The sequence below is a fragment of the Trachinotus anak genome, unplaced genomic scaffold (assembly GCF_046630095.1).
Source record: "Trachinotus anak isolate AG129_WGS33_773 ecotype Australia unplaced genomic scaffold, CSIRO_AGI_Tana_v1 ptg000005l, whole genome shotgun sequence".
NCBI lineage: Eukaryota > Metazoa > Chordata > Actinopteri > Carangiformes > Carangidae > Trachinotus > Trachinotus anak.
Genome location: NW_027273856.1, coordinates 22,341,217 through 22,357,183, shown reverse-complemented (window position 1 = coordinate 22,357,183; position 15,967 = coordinate 22,341,217). Strand labels below are relative to the sequence as shown.

Below are 15,967 nucleotides of genomic sequence, written 5' to 3'. Positions count from 1 at the left end.
TTCACATCTCAATAAATCATGTATCCCCAAATTACTTATCTCAGGAAATAGGCCTTTATAGTATCTAAGTAAAACTCAGAGATCTACCACTACTCTACCAATTAATTCCAGTCACTTTTATAAACCATCATCATTACACTTTTATATATTAAATAAATAATATATATTATATATTATATACTTTCATATTATTAAATGAATGTGATTATTTTTATTAGGCTAATTATGATGATAGAAAGAAGCACTAACTTTTTTTTACATCAGAAAGTTTGACTTGTCATAGCAGGAACAGCACAGATGTAACTAATAAAACTGCTGCTGGCTTGGTTGTATTAAACGTCCCAGTACGCATTACAGTGAGTCAGCCTGCATAATAAGAGTTGGGTTTCAGTAGTTTTGAGTTTTGATAGTTGGGCCTATCTGTAAATGAATTAATTAATTGATGAATGAACAAACGCATGAATGAACAAGCAACAAGTGGCCAGATAAACTTCCATTGTATTTATAATTAGACTAGTTATCACGCTAATCGGTTTTAATTACCAATCATCCTGAATAAAAGTAATGAACACTTCCAATATTGTCTGGCATAGGTAATTAATTTTATTTTTCCAACAAAACAAAATGCAATTACAAAACTTACAAATCTTACACAGTGGTGTCATAATTTAAAGCATAAATTGGAATTTTCTCTTTATTTGAGATTAGTCATCAGTCAGAATAATTTATAACATCTCTGTGGGCCTTTAATCTAATCCCACTATTTGGTAATTTATCTGATCCAGCCAGACCCATCCACATAAAAGCTGCATGTGTAGGCCTATGCAGTGGCTTGCTCCATTTGGGCATTGTCCTTGGACCAGCAGAGCCACCAGCTAACATTACCATCCACACCACATGGCAAAAAAAAAAAGAAATCTCAAAAATTTGGTGCAAACATTTTTTTTTATTAAAACAGTATAAATAGTGTGGTCAACCTACATTGTTTTACAAAACCTGAGCTGGAGGTAAAACAACAAAAGAAAGTAATTTATATGACTGTTCCCAGCTTGTAATTCTCATTGCACTCTATGAATCAAGTGCAAAGTAATAAAACCTTTAATGCAGGAGCTCTGTGAGATATTTAACTGTATTCCTGATTTACGTACAACTGTTCAGAATTCCGGTCTTAAATTTCCTTGTGGCCGAAATGGTATTTCACAGTTGTAATGCTCATAATAGTATCATTTTGTTCTTTTGGCCTATGCTTTATGTTGCTACAGTGTGTATGAAAAAGATCTAGGTAAATAAACTGTGTATATGAGAGAAGTGAAGCAGAATGGCTGTTCTGCCCAGTGTTATCCTTGTGTTAATGACATGTCCTCAGGTGGAAATAGTCATGAAAGGTCCCCAACTTGGTGTGGAAGGGCAGTGGTCACTGGACCACCATTGCTACTTTGTTTGTCTTTGCCTTTCATGAAAAAGGTCAGCAGCTCTCCTTTTCCTTTGACAAATATGGGTCCCCTTCGGATGAAGCGGAAGCCATACTGCTTTAGGATGTTGTGGCAGTCCTCCACCACCTGAGGGCAGAAAAAGGAAAGTTAAAAATAAGCTTAAAATAAGAAACAGGGAGCACTGGAAGGAGATGTTCAATTGTGTGGTATGTGTGCTTTTGTGTGTGTGTGTGCTACCTGGATATTTCCCATCACTCCAGTGGACTCCATCCTGCTGGCCACATTGACTGTGTTGCCCCAGATGTCATAGTGAGGTTTACGAGCTCCAATCACTCCAGCCAGAACTCCTCCCTTATTCAGACCTGAAGGGGATCAGAAAAGGTGAACATACACGCTTGTAACTGTGCACACAGACAGACAAATACAAACACACACTCACACACTGACCGATTCGGAGCATGAAGTTGTTGAAGGACTGTTTGTTAAGGTTGTTGAGGGTGACTTGCATGGCCAAGGCAAAGTCTGCCAGGTCAGCGAGGTGCTGCCAGCGCTCAATCAGTGACTGCTCCTCTGGCTGTGGAACGACAGTACATATCTCCCATGATGACCATCATCACCATTAACAGCACTAGTGGAGATGGAACTGTGTAGCAGCAGACTGTTACACATGCAACAAGGTTTATTTGTCAGATAGAAGCAACAGAAGTGTCACACCTTGCGGGTGCTGTATCCATTGGTGTTGCTTTCTGGGGTGAGTCCTGATGCAGCCATGTAGGTGCTTCCTATCGTCTTGATCTTAGTAATGCAGCGGAACTCATCCCTGTCGAGTAACTGGCGGAGAAAGTGGACATCACTTAGTCTCCGGGAGTTGTAGGCATCAAAACCTCTGCAATTTGTTTGCACCGTGATGCCACATGAGAGTAGCACTATTAAATCTCCACATATGCAACCAGCTGCAGAAATACTGCCAGAACTCACACTGTCAAAGTCGGAGATGATCTCATTGAGAATCCTGAGACACTCAAGCCCTCCGTTGTTGATGCTCTCTTCAGTGTAGAAGTCAGAAAAGTTGGGGATGGAAGCAAACATCACACCTATTTCCTCGTAGGACTGGCTATACAGCTCCTATGAATAATGAATGAAGATGTTAGTTTGCTTTGATTTTACATTGCTATTTTTGTCTTTGATAAAGCTCATTATGACTGATTATTAGAATACACCAGATCACTAATATGCAATTATGAAATAAACCACAAGATGGCACTGTAATATGGTGAAATTAAGTATATGCGGTTGCTTAAGATGCTTCTGATGAGTTATTTCTGTTGCCCCTGATTAAAATGAGAGTTGGAATGGCTTTGAAATAGCATCATTTTATTTTTATTTTATTAATGCCCCCAAAACACCCACATATGTAAGTGATACCGTAACTTAGCACACATTCATATGTACCTCATCTCTCTTCTTAGAACCAAGGAAGTGTTTGGCCACGTGTTCGGGCAGCATGTTGGTGACCAGTGCTTCGTTCCAGCGTCTCATCTCAAACACTCTCTCCTTCTGGTCATGGACACCAATCTTCCACAGGAACAGCTTCCTAGACTGACGCTCCAGCTGTACACACAGACACACCGTTTGAAAAAAATTCAAGTAAGTTAGTGAGACATTTGAAGAGAAATATCTGCAATTACAAATTTTGAGAGTTGGAGGAATCTGTCTTGTGTAAATGCTGACTTTCAAGGCTGTAGCAGACAGGCTGTGGGTCAGCTAAGTGTGATACTGTGTGGGTGTACAGGGGGAAGTGACTCACGTGGCGGGCGAAGAAATAGAAGCCAATCATCATGATGATAATCATGATGGTCATGAGGTACTTAGATGGCACTGTAGATGTTCTGGAAACACAAAGACAGTGATAACACATAAAGGTCTTTGTGCTTATAGTTACACTGCTCTTATATTGTATTTTATAAACACCAAATATATTTTCAGTTGAAGTAGAGGAAAAAACACTATTCATTGATCTGTTTTATCCCTTTCTCACCTGTAGGAGGCAAACTGTATATAGTCATACAGGTCATAAATGTCCCGCCAGCTGTAGATATTAACTGCTCCAGTTGCTGTCACAACCAGCACCATGAGGCCCAGTTTAATCAGATGGCTGACCTGTACCAACATGGCGGTTGCGATGAGTGACATCACAGCCATGAAGCTGTAGTGCTTTGGGTTTTCGGCACAGCCTTGGTCACCAAGTGACTCCAAGACGGGGCCAGAGGTGCTGTTGAAGAGTCGGAGGGATGGTGGTGCACAACTGAGCTGCAACATCAAAAATAAAATTTACAATTTATTCATGCATCCAGTTAATTCATTTCTTAATTTCAGCGTGTGTAAACATGAACCTGTTAAAGTCACATTTCAAATATAAGCTGTAGATTTAGTGTAGGAAGCTGTGTGATGTTAATAATTATTTAATTACTCGAAATATATGTTGAGAAAACTGCAACGATGGCAACAATAGAAATAGTAAACCAGTGTCAATTCTTTTTTTTTTCAAAGTGTGACTGTCACTTAAACATGACAACTAAGACAGAAAAAAATGAATGTTGACTTTGGCGTCCTGTATTCCTGTCAGACCTTGAAGGCAGCAGTGTGTGTAACAGGCTGCTCCTGTGGGGCCGTGACAAATGAGGCAGCAGGCAGCGAAACAGACAACTAATGGACCCCACTGGGAGCATGTAGGCAGACACATAAAAGCCAGTGATAGTTTGATGAGGACAAAGTGGAAACACACAAATGGCAACACACACACGCACACACATACACACTCGGTTTGGGTAATTTGACAATGTACAGTGTACAAAGATGGCTACATTTGATTTAGAAGATTTTTGCATCAACGTACTTTGATTTTTCACAATATATTTTTTTCTTATGAGTTATAAAAATTCATACACCACGAGCAAAAAACCACCATATCATCCATTATTTAAACACTGGCACATACACATGCACACACACACACACACAGTGGATCAGAACTGTGTTGGAATCGTACCATGTCAGCGATCACAGCCATGGTAAGAACAAATATTGCTGCCATGGCCCATGTGTTTCTTGCCCAGCGGGTGCGATCAATCCACATTGAGAAAGACACCAACCTCTTGGAGAACATCTGTGACAAAAATCAATGTCATTATGATCAACATCAAGTGTAGCGCACTCAACAGGTCACAAATGTCCATGTGAGTGTTCATTCTCACACAAATCTTCCCTTTTCCGGTGCATATACACCGGCATTGAAAGGGTTTGTACAATTAGCCAATGTGAGAGATTACACAGTAAATTGTGCTTCCCATCTCCAGAACCGAGGACACTTTTTTTGCTTTCTCACCCTGGGGAAGATGGCAGCCAGAGAGCACACTGTGAGGATTAGCAACAAAACCTCTCCTATTGCAAGAGTCACATAGTTCACAGCCAGCCTAGAACAAGAACACACATTTTCTGTCAGGCACATATAACAGAGCAAATGTTCAGTGATGATGGTCCAAGAGAATTTCAGGAGAATTTCATTCAGTCTGCATGTATTGAGCTTCCACATTAGGTGTGCGTGCATTTCATTGATTAAAAGTCATGCATACAAACTCACAGTGGATCTATGAACACCTGCATTACTGTAATGAAAAAGAGCACTATCATGCAGCAGCAGAAGGCCGCTCCACTTCGCTTCTCCTTCTCTGAGGAGTAATGCTCCTCCAGGTTTCCATCCACAAAACGCAAAGATACAGGGTTGATCTGATGATCCTTCATTCTGTGAGAAACACAGGACGTACAGTGGCGTAAATGTGTGTCCAGTTTTTTTGTCATCTTTGCTAACTTTAACATCCTTCTAATGCTGCTCCCCTCATTCCTTTTTATTTCTCCTATCTTCTTACATTTGTTGAGTTTCCCTCTCCAGCAGCTCCTGCTGCAGTCGTCTGTTGATCACTTGCTCCTCCACCATCTTATTCCTCTGAGAATAAGAAAAACAGAGATCAGACCAGGGTACAATTCTCATGTGAACTTACAAAGATTGCCTGAGCATTTCTATGCATTGGTATTAATACACTCTTTACCCATGGGTGCTGAAATGAAACTCTAAAGACATTTATCATAGTTCACCTCCTGTTTAGACTCAGTGGGCGTGGACTGGGGTGAGGCTGCGTTCCCATTGGCTGCTGTAGTGTTGATCAAATTGCTTGAATTTCTGTTGTACAATGTGCTGGGTTTCTAAGGGAGGAGAAGCAGGAAGAACAGCTGTTAATGATACATAAATAATTGGATGGATTTTCTTTGTTTTGGATTCAAGCAAACCTTAGGTCTGTGAGTTATTGGCCTGAAAGAAACCAGAAATATAAAATCAGAATAGCACTAAAACCACTCACTTTTCCACTGAGCCCATTTGCCACCTGTTCAGGCACCAGAACCAAGTAAGTGTCGATGCCTTTCTCCAGCAGGTACTCGCACCTCTCTCCGCCATTGCCCGGCTCCAGTTCAAATTCTCCGTGCAGACTGTCCTTGGTGGTCTGGGAAATATGCACTCTCCTGTGTAGCGCACACACCATTTAAAATAAAATACAGACAGTAATTTGACTGCTCGCCATGAGAGTATTACTCGCTTACCCAGGAATCCCTCCAGACTCCATCTTATTGGCTACAGTGACGTCTGTGGACCAAACATCAAACTGCCACCTCTTCTGACCGAGCACTCCTCCCAGCACCGTGCCAGTGTGGACGCCCACACGCATGTCCACATCAGTTTTTGTTTTGTCTCGCACATACCTGGAACAAGAGGGAGAGCAGAAGATCAATGTGGCCTCTTTAAGTCATTATGAGACAAAAAACTTTTCTTTGCTTTCTAAATTTCCTATAGAATCCCTCTACCCTCTTCTTATTCCAAATGTACAACTTTTATAACTTTGTTATCTATTTTTTTGCATTCCCGTCTCTAATCCCAAAAATGATTAGAGATGGGCATTGTTGTCTTCCTGTCTTTTATTTTGCCATACTTGTCCTGTGTGACCACATCTTCCTCTTAGAGTAATTGTGAATTCCTCTTGTGATACGAATAAAAATGTGTGTTTTCTTTATTAACTGTGAAAGTAAAATCACGACTCACGAGATGGCTTCTACCATGGCAAGGCCCATCTTTATGGAGCAGGCAGCGTGGTCGTCTCTGAAGTCAGGAAGACCACAGATACAATAGTAGCAGTCACCAAGAATCTTAATCCTCAGTTGGTGATGTTGCTGTAGAATGAGGCCAGACATCCAGATTTAAATTACACATTCCCAATACTTCAAGTTTCACAAGTTCATTTGGCAGAGCTCATTACAACAACACAACAACAAAACAAAAAAAAGACTCATCAGTCAGTGCTCCTTCCACCGATATAGTCCCGGGGCCGTATTGCAAAAACATCCTAACTTGCAGATTATATCTTAACTGTTTGGTTACCATGGTTATTAAGGTTACATTACAGATACATTACAGATAGGTCAATATTCCTATGCGAACTTAAGATAGGAAAAGTGTATTACACAAGCTTCCTAACTTCCCAAAATCTTGAATAAACTCTCCTAACTTTAGTATAGCCGTTATTATACTGCTATCCTAAGTTTAACTTTTCCACCACTAAGCTAGGCAAACTTTTTTAATCCTTACACAACCAACGAAATGTCAACAGGCAGATCTTAGTCATTGAGAGGCTTATGACAGAGCCTTATGATGTGCTGTGGTTTGAAGACATTCATTAGTAGATACAGGCTGTCTTAGCCCACTCTCTCTCTTTTATCTCCTGAGTTAGCGTTGTTGTTGTTGTTTATACACATGTTACCAACACTTCTAACTCGTCTGTCTTTAGGTCGTTGTTCCACTTTTCATTTTGAAAAATCTAAACAATACCTCAGTGAGGTGAAATGTGAAAAGTAGCGTTGGTTGCAAAGTAACAGACATAAAAGGTGATTTTGGATTGAATATTTAGGATTTCCCGACCTGAGATAAGATACGATGAGGTAAGAAAGGTTGGTTAGGATTTGCCTCTGCAATTCTATATTGGGAAAAATCCCATCTTATACTCAAGACTGAAGATCGGAAGTTTGTGTAATATGGCTCCTATTGTTTTCATCAAATTTGACTCACAATCTAAGCTGTTTTAGGGGAGGAGGACAGAGAAGCACAGGGGAAAATACAGCAACATACAAACAGATACTCACTGCTGCCAGTTTATCGAAACGTGCAAACAGTTGGTTGAGCAGCTTCACGAGCTCCTGGGCACTACAGGCTGAGGACAGCTGGGTGAAGCCCACGATGTCAGCAAACAGGATACTGCAGCGAAAGTGTACATGGTGAAATGAAACACTCAACAAGTTACATAAACCTTCACCCTTTCATCAAAAAATTTATTTTGAAGCTGACCTGACGCTTTCATGGCGGTACATGTACATAGTGTTGAACTGCTGCTGCTGGACTTCTTTCTGATTGGCCTCCTTCTTCATGCCCTGCAGCATCTCATCAGCGATGTGTTTGGGCAGGATAGACAGTAATAATTCCTCCTACGTGGACAGGCAGTCAAGAGAGGTTCATGTTTAGTAATGACAGAAAGAATAAATTGGAATAAATTGTCCCATGTGCGTACACAGCATCACTGAGGCAGTAAAGGGATCCTCAAGAGATCCTGTCAACTGGTCAGACGTGTTCTGGTTGGCCAGTTCTATCTGTCATCTATCTGTCCACAACCCCCTACTTGATAAGGCAATTTGGGAATTCTTCCTCCACTTTCTTTCACCACTTCACCATCTTTTCCACCCCCGCCTGAACAACTCTCACAGGTCTGCTGCCTTTTAATTGTCACAGTCGGGATCTTGGAAAGAATTAAGCAAGTGTGGAGGAATGAAATTAACAAAGGCAAGGTTGGCAACGGTACAGGACACAATATCTGTGACTTCAACAAATAAATAAATTGTCAGATACTGGCACTCCTGTGGCATGAGAAGGAATACATAATATTGTAAACTGTTTGTGAAAGGAAAACTGTATCATTGCCTGTTTATTCATAATGGGATTGATTAATGAAGCCCAAACTATATCTTCACTCCTTCAACCCCTGATTTGAGAGACACAAATGATAGCTAAGATAATTAGCTTATAAGTGGATGGACCATAGATAACATAGAGAAAAAGAGCAGCTGCAAAAGGATGGAGTGAATAGAAAAGGCAACACTGATAAAGCAATACAAAAAGATGTGAAATGTAACCTGTGAGTAGAATGAGAATAAGCTAACACAAAAGGAAGTTAAAAGCAGTAAAATGAGGAGTAAATACCAAAAAAAAAGTAAAAACTTAAACTTTTAAAATACATCAAAAATAAGACCTAATTCTATCTTCCCACAGTTTTGGTAAAGGTTGGTAAAGTTTGTATTGGTTGTCACAGAACTTAAGATGACCGCATTGTGCCAGGTCCCTAACGGTGTCTCCGCTGGTGAAAACAACCATCTCTCTAATCAACCTATTAGTCCCGCGCTGAGCAAAACACACCATAATGAGGCAGCACAGGGTGCTCTACCTCAGAGGTGTACCTGTGTGTTTGTGCATGCTGTATGCGGGTCTGCCCAAAATAAGGAAATGTATCATCTCATTAAGCAAAGGATTTCTGTGTCATTGTGTATGTTAGTTTGTGTGTTTGTGTGTGTGTGTGTGCCCCACTTACCTGCTGGGTACTCTGCTCCTCCAGGGTGAGTTTCACCTCCAGTGACTGGCGTGCTTCCAGAAAAGCCGTTCTGTATTTCCTGTCCGCCATGTAGTAGGACATCACACCCACTAGGGCTGCACACAGGTACAGCATGATGTTGGCTAAAAGCTGAGGAGGAAGAGAGCATGTGTGTTTGCGCGTGCATGGGGTCATTTGAGGTTTGTAGCTGAATGCAGAAACTGTATTTAACTCTTTAGCTGAAACTGGACTTTGTGTCTGACCAAGGTGCCACATTTTTTTCAGAGAGAACCCAAAACAGGCTCAGGACTGATTGGATTGGCTTTTCAAAATAAAGGTATTAATATTTAAAGACTGAATTCATATGCAGTTGAGTGAGAGATATGATGTTAAAGAAACAAAGTAAGAAAAGGTAACACATCAGCAATTCCAACCTTGGCTTCCAACTACATTGTAAGTAAAAACAATTAATATCAATTTTTCTTTCTTTCTTTTTTGTACATTTTACCTCGAGGCATTAAGGGTTATACCAAAAAACTACCAAAAAATTAGGAGAAATTTGAAATCACAAGAATATACTGTAGTTACAAAATCATTACATTATTTGTTTAATGAATAATTGTGTCAAAGAAACATTGTGTCAAAGAAACAATGAAGACAAGTGTGACTCATTGTGCTTTTTGTCACTTTACTGAGATGCCACATTTACCTGTCTCACCAGCATGGGCCCCTGCAGGTTGGCATCAAACCTTTGAGCAACAGTCACCCCCAAAACCAGGGTGTGTATCCCGGAGGAGAGGGCCGTGAGCAGCAGGAGAGGCACCAGGCCCAGGGGCAGTGTCAGAAAGCTGGAGAAACTGAAAAAGGCCTGCCAGCCCACTGAGTCGCTGGCGTGAGGGAAACGCTCGTTGTTCAGCCCCAGGTAACATAAAACGTGGATGGTGATCGTCAGCCACAGGATGTAGGGCACTGCTCCGCGTAACACCGGTGAAGCAGGGAGCCTCTGAAACCAGCACAGCAGGTACAGCACGATGTCCGCGGCCAGTCCCACAGCTGCGACCACCACCATCGCCAGTTTGTCCTCGGTGTACACCACAGCGCACATGATGATGATGAAGCTGTTGAAAAGCGCGCCAAACATAGCCAGCATCAGCAGGTTCTCCTGTCTCTGGCGCCGGAAGTAGCTCTGGTAGAGCCTCTCCAGGGACTCGGGCGTGAAGGTGAGGCGCACAGCGCCCGGCAGCCACCGGCCGCGTCTCGACTGGAGCACGGTCACCTCCCGCGTCCCACCCGGGTCACTGGGAGCCTGCCCGGAGTACTCCGCAGACGGCTCCGTGTCTGTTGTATGGACCCGGTTCAGAGACATGTTGGTTTAGTGAAGGTATTCCTCTTGATTCATGTAATACTGTGTTAGTATTCCTGAAGTGCACAGAACGCCAAAACACAAGGAAAACTCGACACGTGTCCCATCTTTGAGTGGAAATTACATTGTCAAGCGTTTAATGATGCAAAGATTTATCAAAAACATTTCCGTGCAGACAGTAATTCCACTCCAGGATGAAGAGTACAGTTCCAACAACTGATCTTGTTATATATCCACCATGAAAAGTCTCTTACCTCTAGAGTTTATCACCATGTTTCTTCTTGTAATTGTATTTAACTCCTTAAAATACACAAGATTATTAGAACCTCTTGTCCTCAGGCTGTTTCAGCTGAAAAAAATCTTGCAGCCTCTTCTTGCAGCTGAAGTCCTGTTTGCTGACATGGAGGACCAGCAAAACTTCGAGCTTCTGTTGGAAATCCATTTGCATGCAACATATCATCTCTTCAGACAGGGTTATATGACCGCACACAGGCAGACTGACACCACATTTTGGTGTGTAAATCCATATTTCATTTAATGATAGTGAGCTCTCCACAACTTCATCTATTCTAAGATGCTGCTCTGTCTTGTGCCACCAGTCTTTGCTTCTTTCTCCTCCCACCCACCACCCCCTCCCTTTTCTAAACATCAAGCCCTCTGTTACTGTTGCTAAGATGAAACCAAAGTAACTGCCAGCCTGTAATCATGTCTTGGGAAATGTGGCAAGTCAGGTAAAGGGATCATTAAAGCTACTCCACAAAAAGTCAGCTAATTAACAATTTATTTTATTCTGTAGCGCTAAATGGCAATCAGTCCCATACTTTCTCTACACTGATAAGGGACTAATATATCAGTGAATAAATACACCATATTAACATTTCTCATCTGTTTTATTCAACACTGGTAGCCACTACAATGCATGTTTAAGAAATAGCTGTCAGGTTTGATTTTATGTAAAAGAAATCAGTAAATCTAAAAAGTGCATCACACAATAGAATAAATTTAAACTAATTAAAGTCTCTCTGCACACATGCATATGCACACAAATTGTCTCCCTTCGCTCACATGTTTGGCCCTACAGGTGAAGGCTTGATTTCTTCTTTCAGTTACTTCTCAACCTCTCGTGTCCTTCCAACTTAAAACTAAGGGGAAAAGAATACACACTTTTTAATGTATGTATCTTTCAGACCAAATGGCTTATTGCTCTTTATTGGAGGAAAACAAATAGTCCAAGTATTAAAGAATGGATGAATGAAATGACATTGTGCACATTATTAAATAAGATGACTTCCACAGTGAGACACAGACAAAATGTCTTTGAGAAAATCTGGAAACCCTTTATTACATTTACATTTCCAATTACTTATTTGGCAGAAAACTTTGATCCAAAGTGACTTACAAGTGAAGCACAACACTATCACTATTATATTCCTGAGACATGCAAGCTTAAGCAAACATAAGGCAGCAATTCTTTTAAGCTTCTTAAAAAGTGATATACATAAACATCACCTTTTGAGACAAAAATGGCAACGAGAGTGCTTAAGTGTAGACATTATTTAAATTTTTTTCAGTTTTCATTTGTATCATTTGTACCTTTATTTTTTTGTACTTGGTGTGGTTGGTGGTGTTGGTTGCTGGTTTTTGTTGATTTTGGTTTTTGAGTATATGTGTTTGGCCTTGGGCCTTTGTAGTGACCAGCAGGAGAGAAAGGAATAAACTCAGTGTCAGTCAGTCTCTGTGTGAACTTGTTGTTGGTGGTGATTTTCCTATCATGCCACTTAGAGTACTTCCCAAAGCCAACAATATAGCCACCACAACTCCCACAGTCCCCAGTCTCCCCAGAGCTGCGGTGGCTAATGCTGCAGCCCCAAGTGCCCCGGCTCCAATAGGTGCTGCTGCTGCGGTGACTGTCTCCATGCCGATTCCTTTAATTAGCTCTGCCCCCGTGAGGAGGCCCCTTTGTAGATTCACTTGAGTGTGGAACGGGCTCTTTGGTGCACCCAGAACAAATGCCCCTACTGCAACAAGAGTGATGGTTATAAGTTCTGATGTTGTCAGCAGAGTTGCAGTCAGCGCTACACCTCGTGTGGCCAGAACTGCACCGACAGCAACTGAACCTAAAACTGTTAAAGTTGAATTTCTAGACCCGAACGCTTGTTTTGCTGCAACACTTGCAGCTCCAAGTGACACCCCTGCTGCTGTAGCTGCTCCCAAAGTTCCCCCCAAGCTGCTGCATGCCCCCAGGGAAGCGCTTGATTGCAAAATAGCTCTCAAGGACATTGATGATATTATAGCAGCTCCCACAGCGACCTTTCCAGCCATCTCTGGCCCAAGCCCCACCATGGCCACTGTTCCCAGGCCAGCTCCTAGCAGCCCTGCGGACAGAAACGCCACCCAGAGGACTGACTGCAGCATCAAAACCACCTCTGCCTCTGATCCTTCTCCTGTCTCACCTGTTACTAAACCTATTGAAAATCCCAGTATCCCCACGAAAACAGAGTAGAAGAATATCCTCTCCAAGAGTCTGCACCCAGTTTTAGGTTTTGGTCTTTGTGTCAACCTTTCTGTCAGGGCCTTTCGTAGGGCACAAAGGAAACTGATTGTCAATCCCATGATGAAGAGTCCAATTAGGACACCCATCCTTCCATAAACAACACTGACGTAGAGAGTGGTGAAGATGATTACCAGGGCTGTGGTCATGTCATTAATATTAGAGTATGAGTAGACAATAAGCACTAGAACAGCTTGGGCTGCGATGTAGATCCACGGTGGAAGGATGCCCACTAACACTCCAGTAGTGACAGCACCCACCACAACAGAGGCCCCTGTCATGGCCTCCGCTAACCATGGCAACCTCACTCCGACCTTGGTCAACAGCTTCATCACCATGGCAGCGAGGAGAAAACCACTTCCCAGAGAAATGAGTGCTGAGGTGAACACGAGGCACGCCATCACTACCCCGACACCTGTGGAACTGGCTCGACCAGCAGCCCGCGTCGCAGCATTCAGCAGGACGCCATCTTCAGTCAGCGTGGGCTCAACTGCAAACAATGCAGCTTCTCCAAAAGCAAAGCCTGCTGCCGCACTTTTTAGCAGTTTCGACGCCACGCTGAGCACACCTGGGTGAGGTAAAGACATGAGGATTTAAGTTGAGTATGTTCTACTGTTTACGACTGGTTGAAAGTAACAAAGTGCATTCACCTATTATACAAATGCAGTTCAGTTCACTCCTGGGAGGGGGAGGATACTCAGCCTGTTGTATAATGTACAACTGTATAATGTGTATGTCTGGACAGAGCTTTCTAAAGTCTGAGAGAATAGCCCCTATGATGTCATCAGGGTTATCTTGGCTTTCTGTATTTTTTCATTTCTCTGGCATTTTTCTCTTTATTAGTGAGTTGATTACAGGAAAAGAATGGAGAGAGACCGGAGAGGCCAAGTCAAAGCTGTTGCTGTTCATGATTGTCACCTTAAATCCCAAGGCCTAAGCCACTGAAGCACCCCAGGACTACAAATCTTTAACAAAAAAGCCGGCATTACATACAATGGCGTGGTGTTTGAAAAATGTGGGCTTTCCCATACAATGTCTACCAAAAGATGCTACTTAGTTGCATTTTGGGAAACTTACTATTTGAATTTTTTCAAATAGTCAGTTTTCACTTTCATTATTTTATTTGCACATGCCTGCCCTTTGTAGAGGACTTTGTAATCACTGATTTTGATACTATATGAATAGATGTTATTACTATTAATATAACAGGAGCTAAAAGTATGTTTCCATTTTGTGCTTTCTACTACATTACAGATAGAAATATCATAGTTTTACTCCACTATATTTATCTGACAGCTATAGTCACTTTGAACATCAAGATTTATCAAACAAAACACGATCAGCATATAAAGTATAATGCCACATTATAGATCAAACTACCCAACAGTATGAGCTGCATTGCCACCAGCTCCAGTAAACTGCTGCTTTTATGTTAAATCATTATCATATACAGCACATAATAATACAGTATTAAACTGAGATCCCATCCTGTTGGGCACTTCAAGTATATTTACATAATACGTATGTACTTTTATTAACTAAACAGGGAATGCAGGACTTTTACTTGTAATTGGGTGCTTTTATACTGTGGTAATGCCACTTTCACTTAAGAAAGTATATTGATACTTCCACAATCACTTGTATACATGTACTGTTCTGCATGTGCTTTGAACTGCTGCTGTCGCTTTAAGAGGAACGTGAAACCACTTGAATAGGTCCATGCTGAAACTTAAAACCAGGAAGTCTACAGAAAGGACAACAAACATTTCAACAGACTGTCCCGGTTACATCTCCTACTTCATAAACCTGTGTCAGTGCAGCAGATTCTCTATAAAACTGCTTATTTATGCTCTGTCTATAATCATTAATTTCAAATATCACCACAGCAGCTCTATCACATGGCTCCAGCTTTCAGATCCTGATCAAAGAATAATTCTGAGTCCTCTGTCCATCATATGGAAGCAGCTGCATTTAAGTCAGACGTGTGTGAAAAATCTAAAGTTTAGCTTTCTTCTGTTTATGTTTTGCAGTATATTTCTGACGTGATCTTACCCTGGCCTGTTTCTGTCATGGCTCCCTGTGGCATCAGCTCATAAGCTCCACCTTTTCCTGTTTGATGTCACATTTAACCCTCAGTAGGCAGAACTACAATGAAATGCATGAAAACATTGGAGTGTATCAGGGTATTGGTTTGACAGCGTAAGACTGACCTATTCTGTCAGGTTTTATATATATATATATAAATGGTAAAAATTCTTAAATGTTTCCACTGTTAGTATTTAGTATTTATTTATTGATACACAGCTCGTCTCCCACCAAAATATTAGAGGACAGAGCAATATCAGACAGTTATCAGCTTTGCAGGTTTACACCTAAAACTTTGAGTTTTTCTGTTCTGTGTGTTAACGAGACTGAATTCATGTTATAATGTGAACAGGATTGAACTCTTTGCAACAGTTGACATGACAGGACATTTTCTAGTCCTAGTGCACCTCCTACTGGATGTGTTTATTCTGTTGCTGCACTCTGTTGATCCCTTTTTAGTCTCCCTCTGTAACAGTAGAAAACACAGACGGACCAATAAATGTTCTCACAACCACTCCGATTTTTCTTGTGAACTCTTAGAGGGGCCCCAAGGAGACTAAATATGAAACTATATACAAAGTTTTTTTAAACTAGTCCCACCTTTACTGTCAATCAATCAATGAAAATCAAATTGAAACATACATCCTCACTACTTCCCCAAATGTATCAAATTCAAAATGGAAACATGGTAAGAATACATGACCTACCCAATGAAATCCATGCAAGGGAGGGAAAGTACAGATGCATTAATATAAAGCTCACCAGGAATAGTTAATTGGAACTGGACTCTAAAGAAATA

At 41.4% G+C, this 15,967-nt stretch overlaps 1 protein-coding gene across 1 annotated transcript; it reads right to left on the bottom strand.

The window, feature by feature from the left end:
- Window positions 1–241: 241 nt before the first annotated feature.
- adcy3b (adenylate cyclase 3b) lies at window positions 242–15,853 on the bottom strand. Its single transcript, XM_071478996.1, has 21 exons — window positions 15,136–15,853; window positions 9,879–13,651; window positions 9,170–9,319; window positions 7,879–8,015; window positions 7,677–7,788; window positions 6,583–6,710; window positions 6,087–6,245; window positions 5,849–6,008; window positions 5,586–5,693; window positions 5,360–5,436; window positions 5,074–5,235; window positions 4,819–4,906; window positions 4,483–4,599; window positions 3,472–3,743; window positions 3,241–3,322; window positions 2,886–3,044; window positions 2,412–2,558; window positions 2,148–2,264; window positions 1,881–2,007; window positions 1,671–1,795; window positions 242–1,559 (listed from the first exon to the last, which is right to left on the bottom strand). Exons 2-21 carry the CDS (start codon window positions 10,533–10,535, stop codon window positions 1,377–1,379), a joined length of 3,267 nt encoding a protein of 1,088 aa, XP_071335097.1. The 5' UTR covers window positions 10,536–13,651; window positions 15,136–15,853; the 3' UTR covers window positions 242–1,376.
- Between the last annotated feature and the right edge of the window lie 114 nt (window positions 15,854–15,967).

Bases quoted from the DNA above. Each gene is read 5' to 3' on its own strand.
- adcy3b (XM_071478996.1), bottom strand. From the start codon at position 10,535: ATGTCTCTGAACCGGGTCCATACAACAGACACGGAGCCGTCTGCGGAG. The intron at 6,009-6,086 runs GTAAGCGAGTAA...TGCGCTACACAG, and splicing joins GAGTCTGGAGGGATTCCTGG to GAGAGTGCATATTTCCCAGA. The intron at 2,559-2,885 runs GTACATATGAAT...CATTATTCATAG, and splicing joins GTTCTAAGAAGAGAGATGAG to GAGCTGTATAGCCAGTCCTA.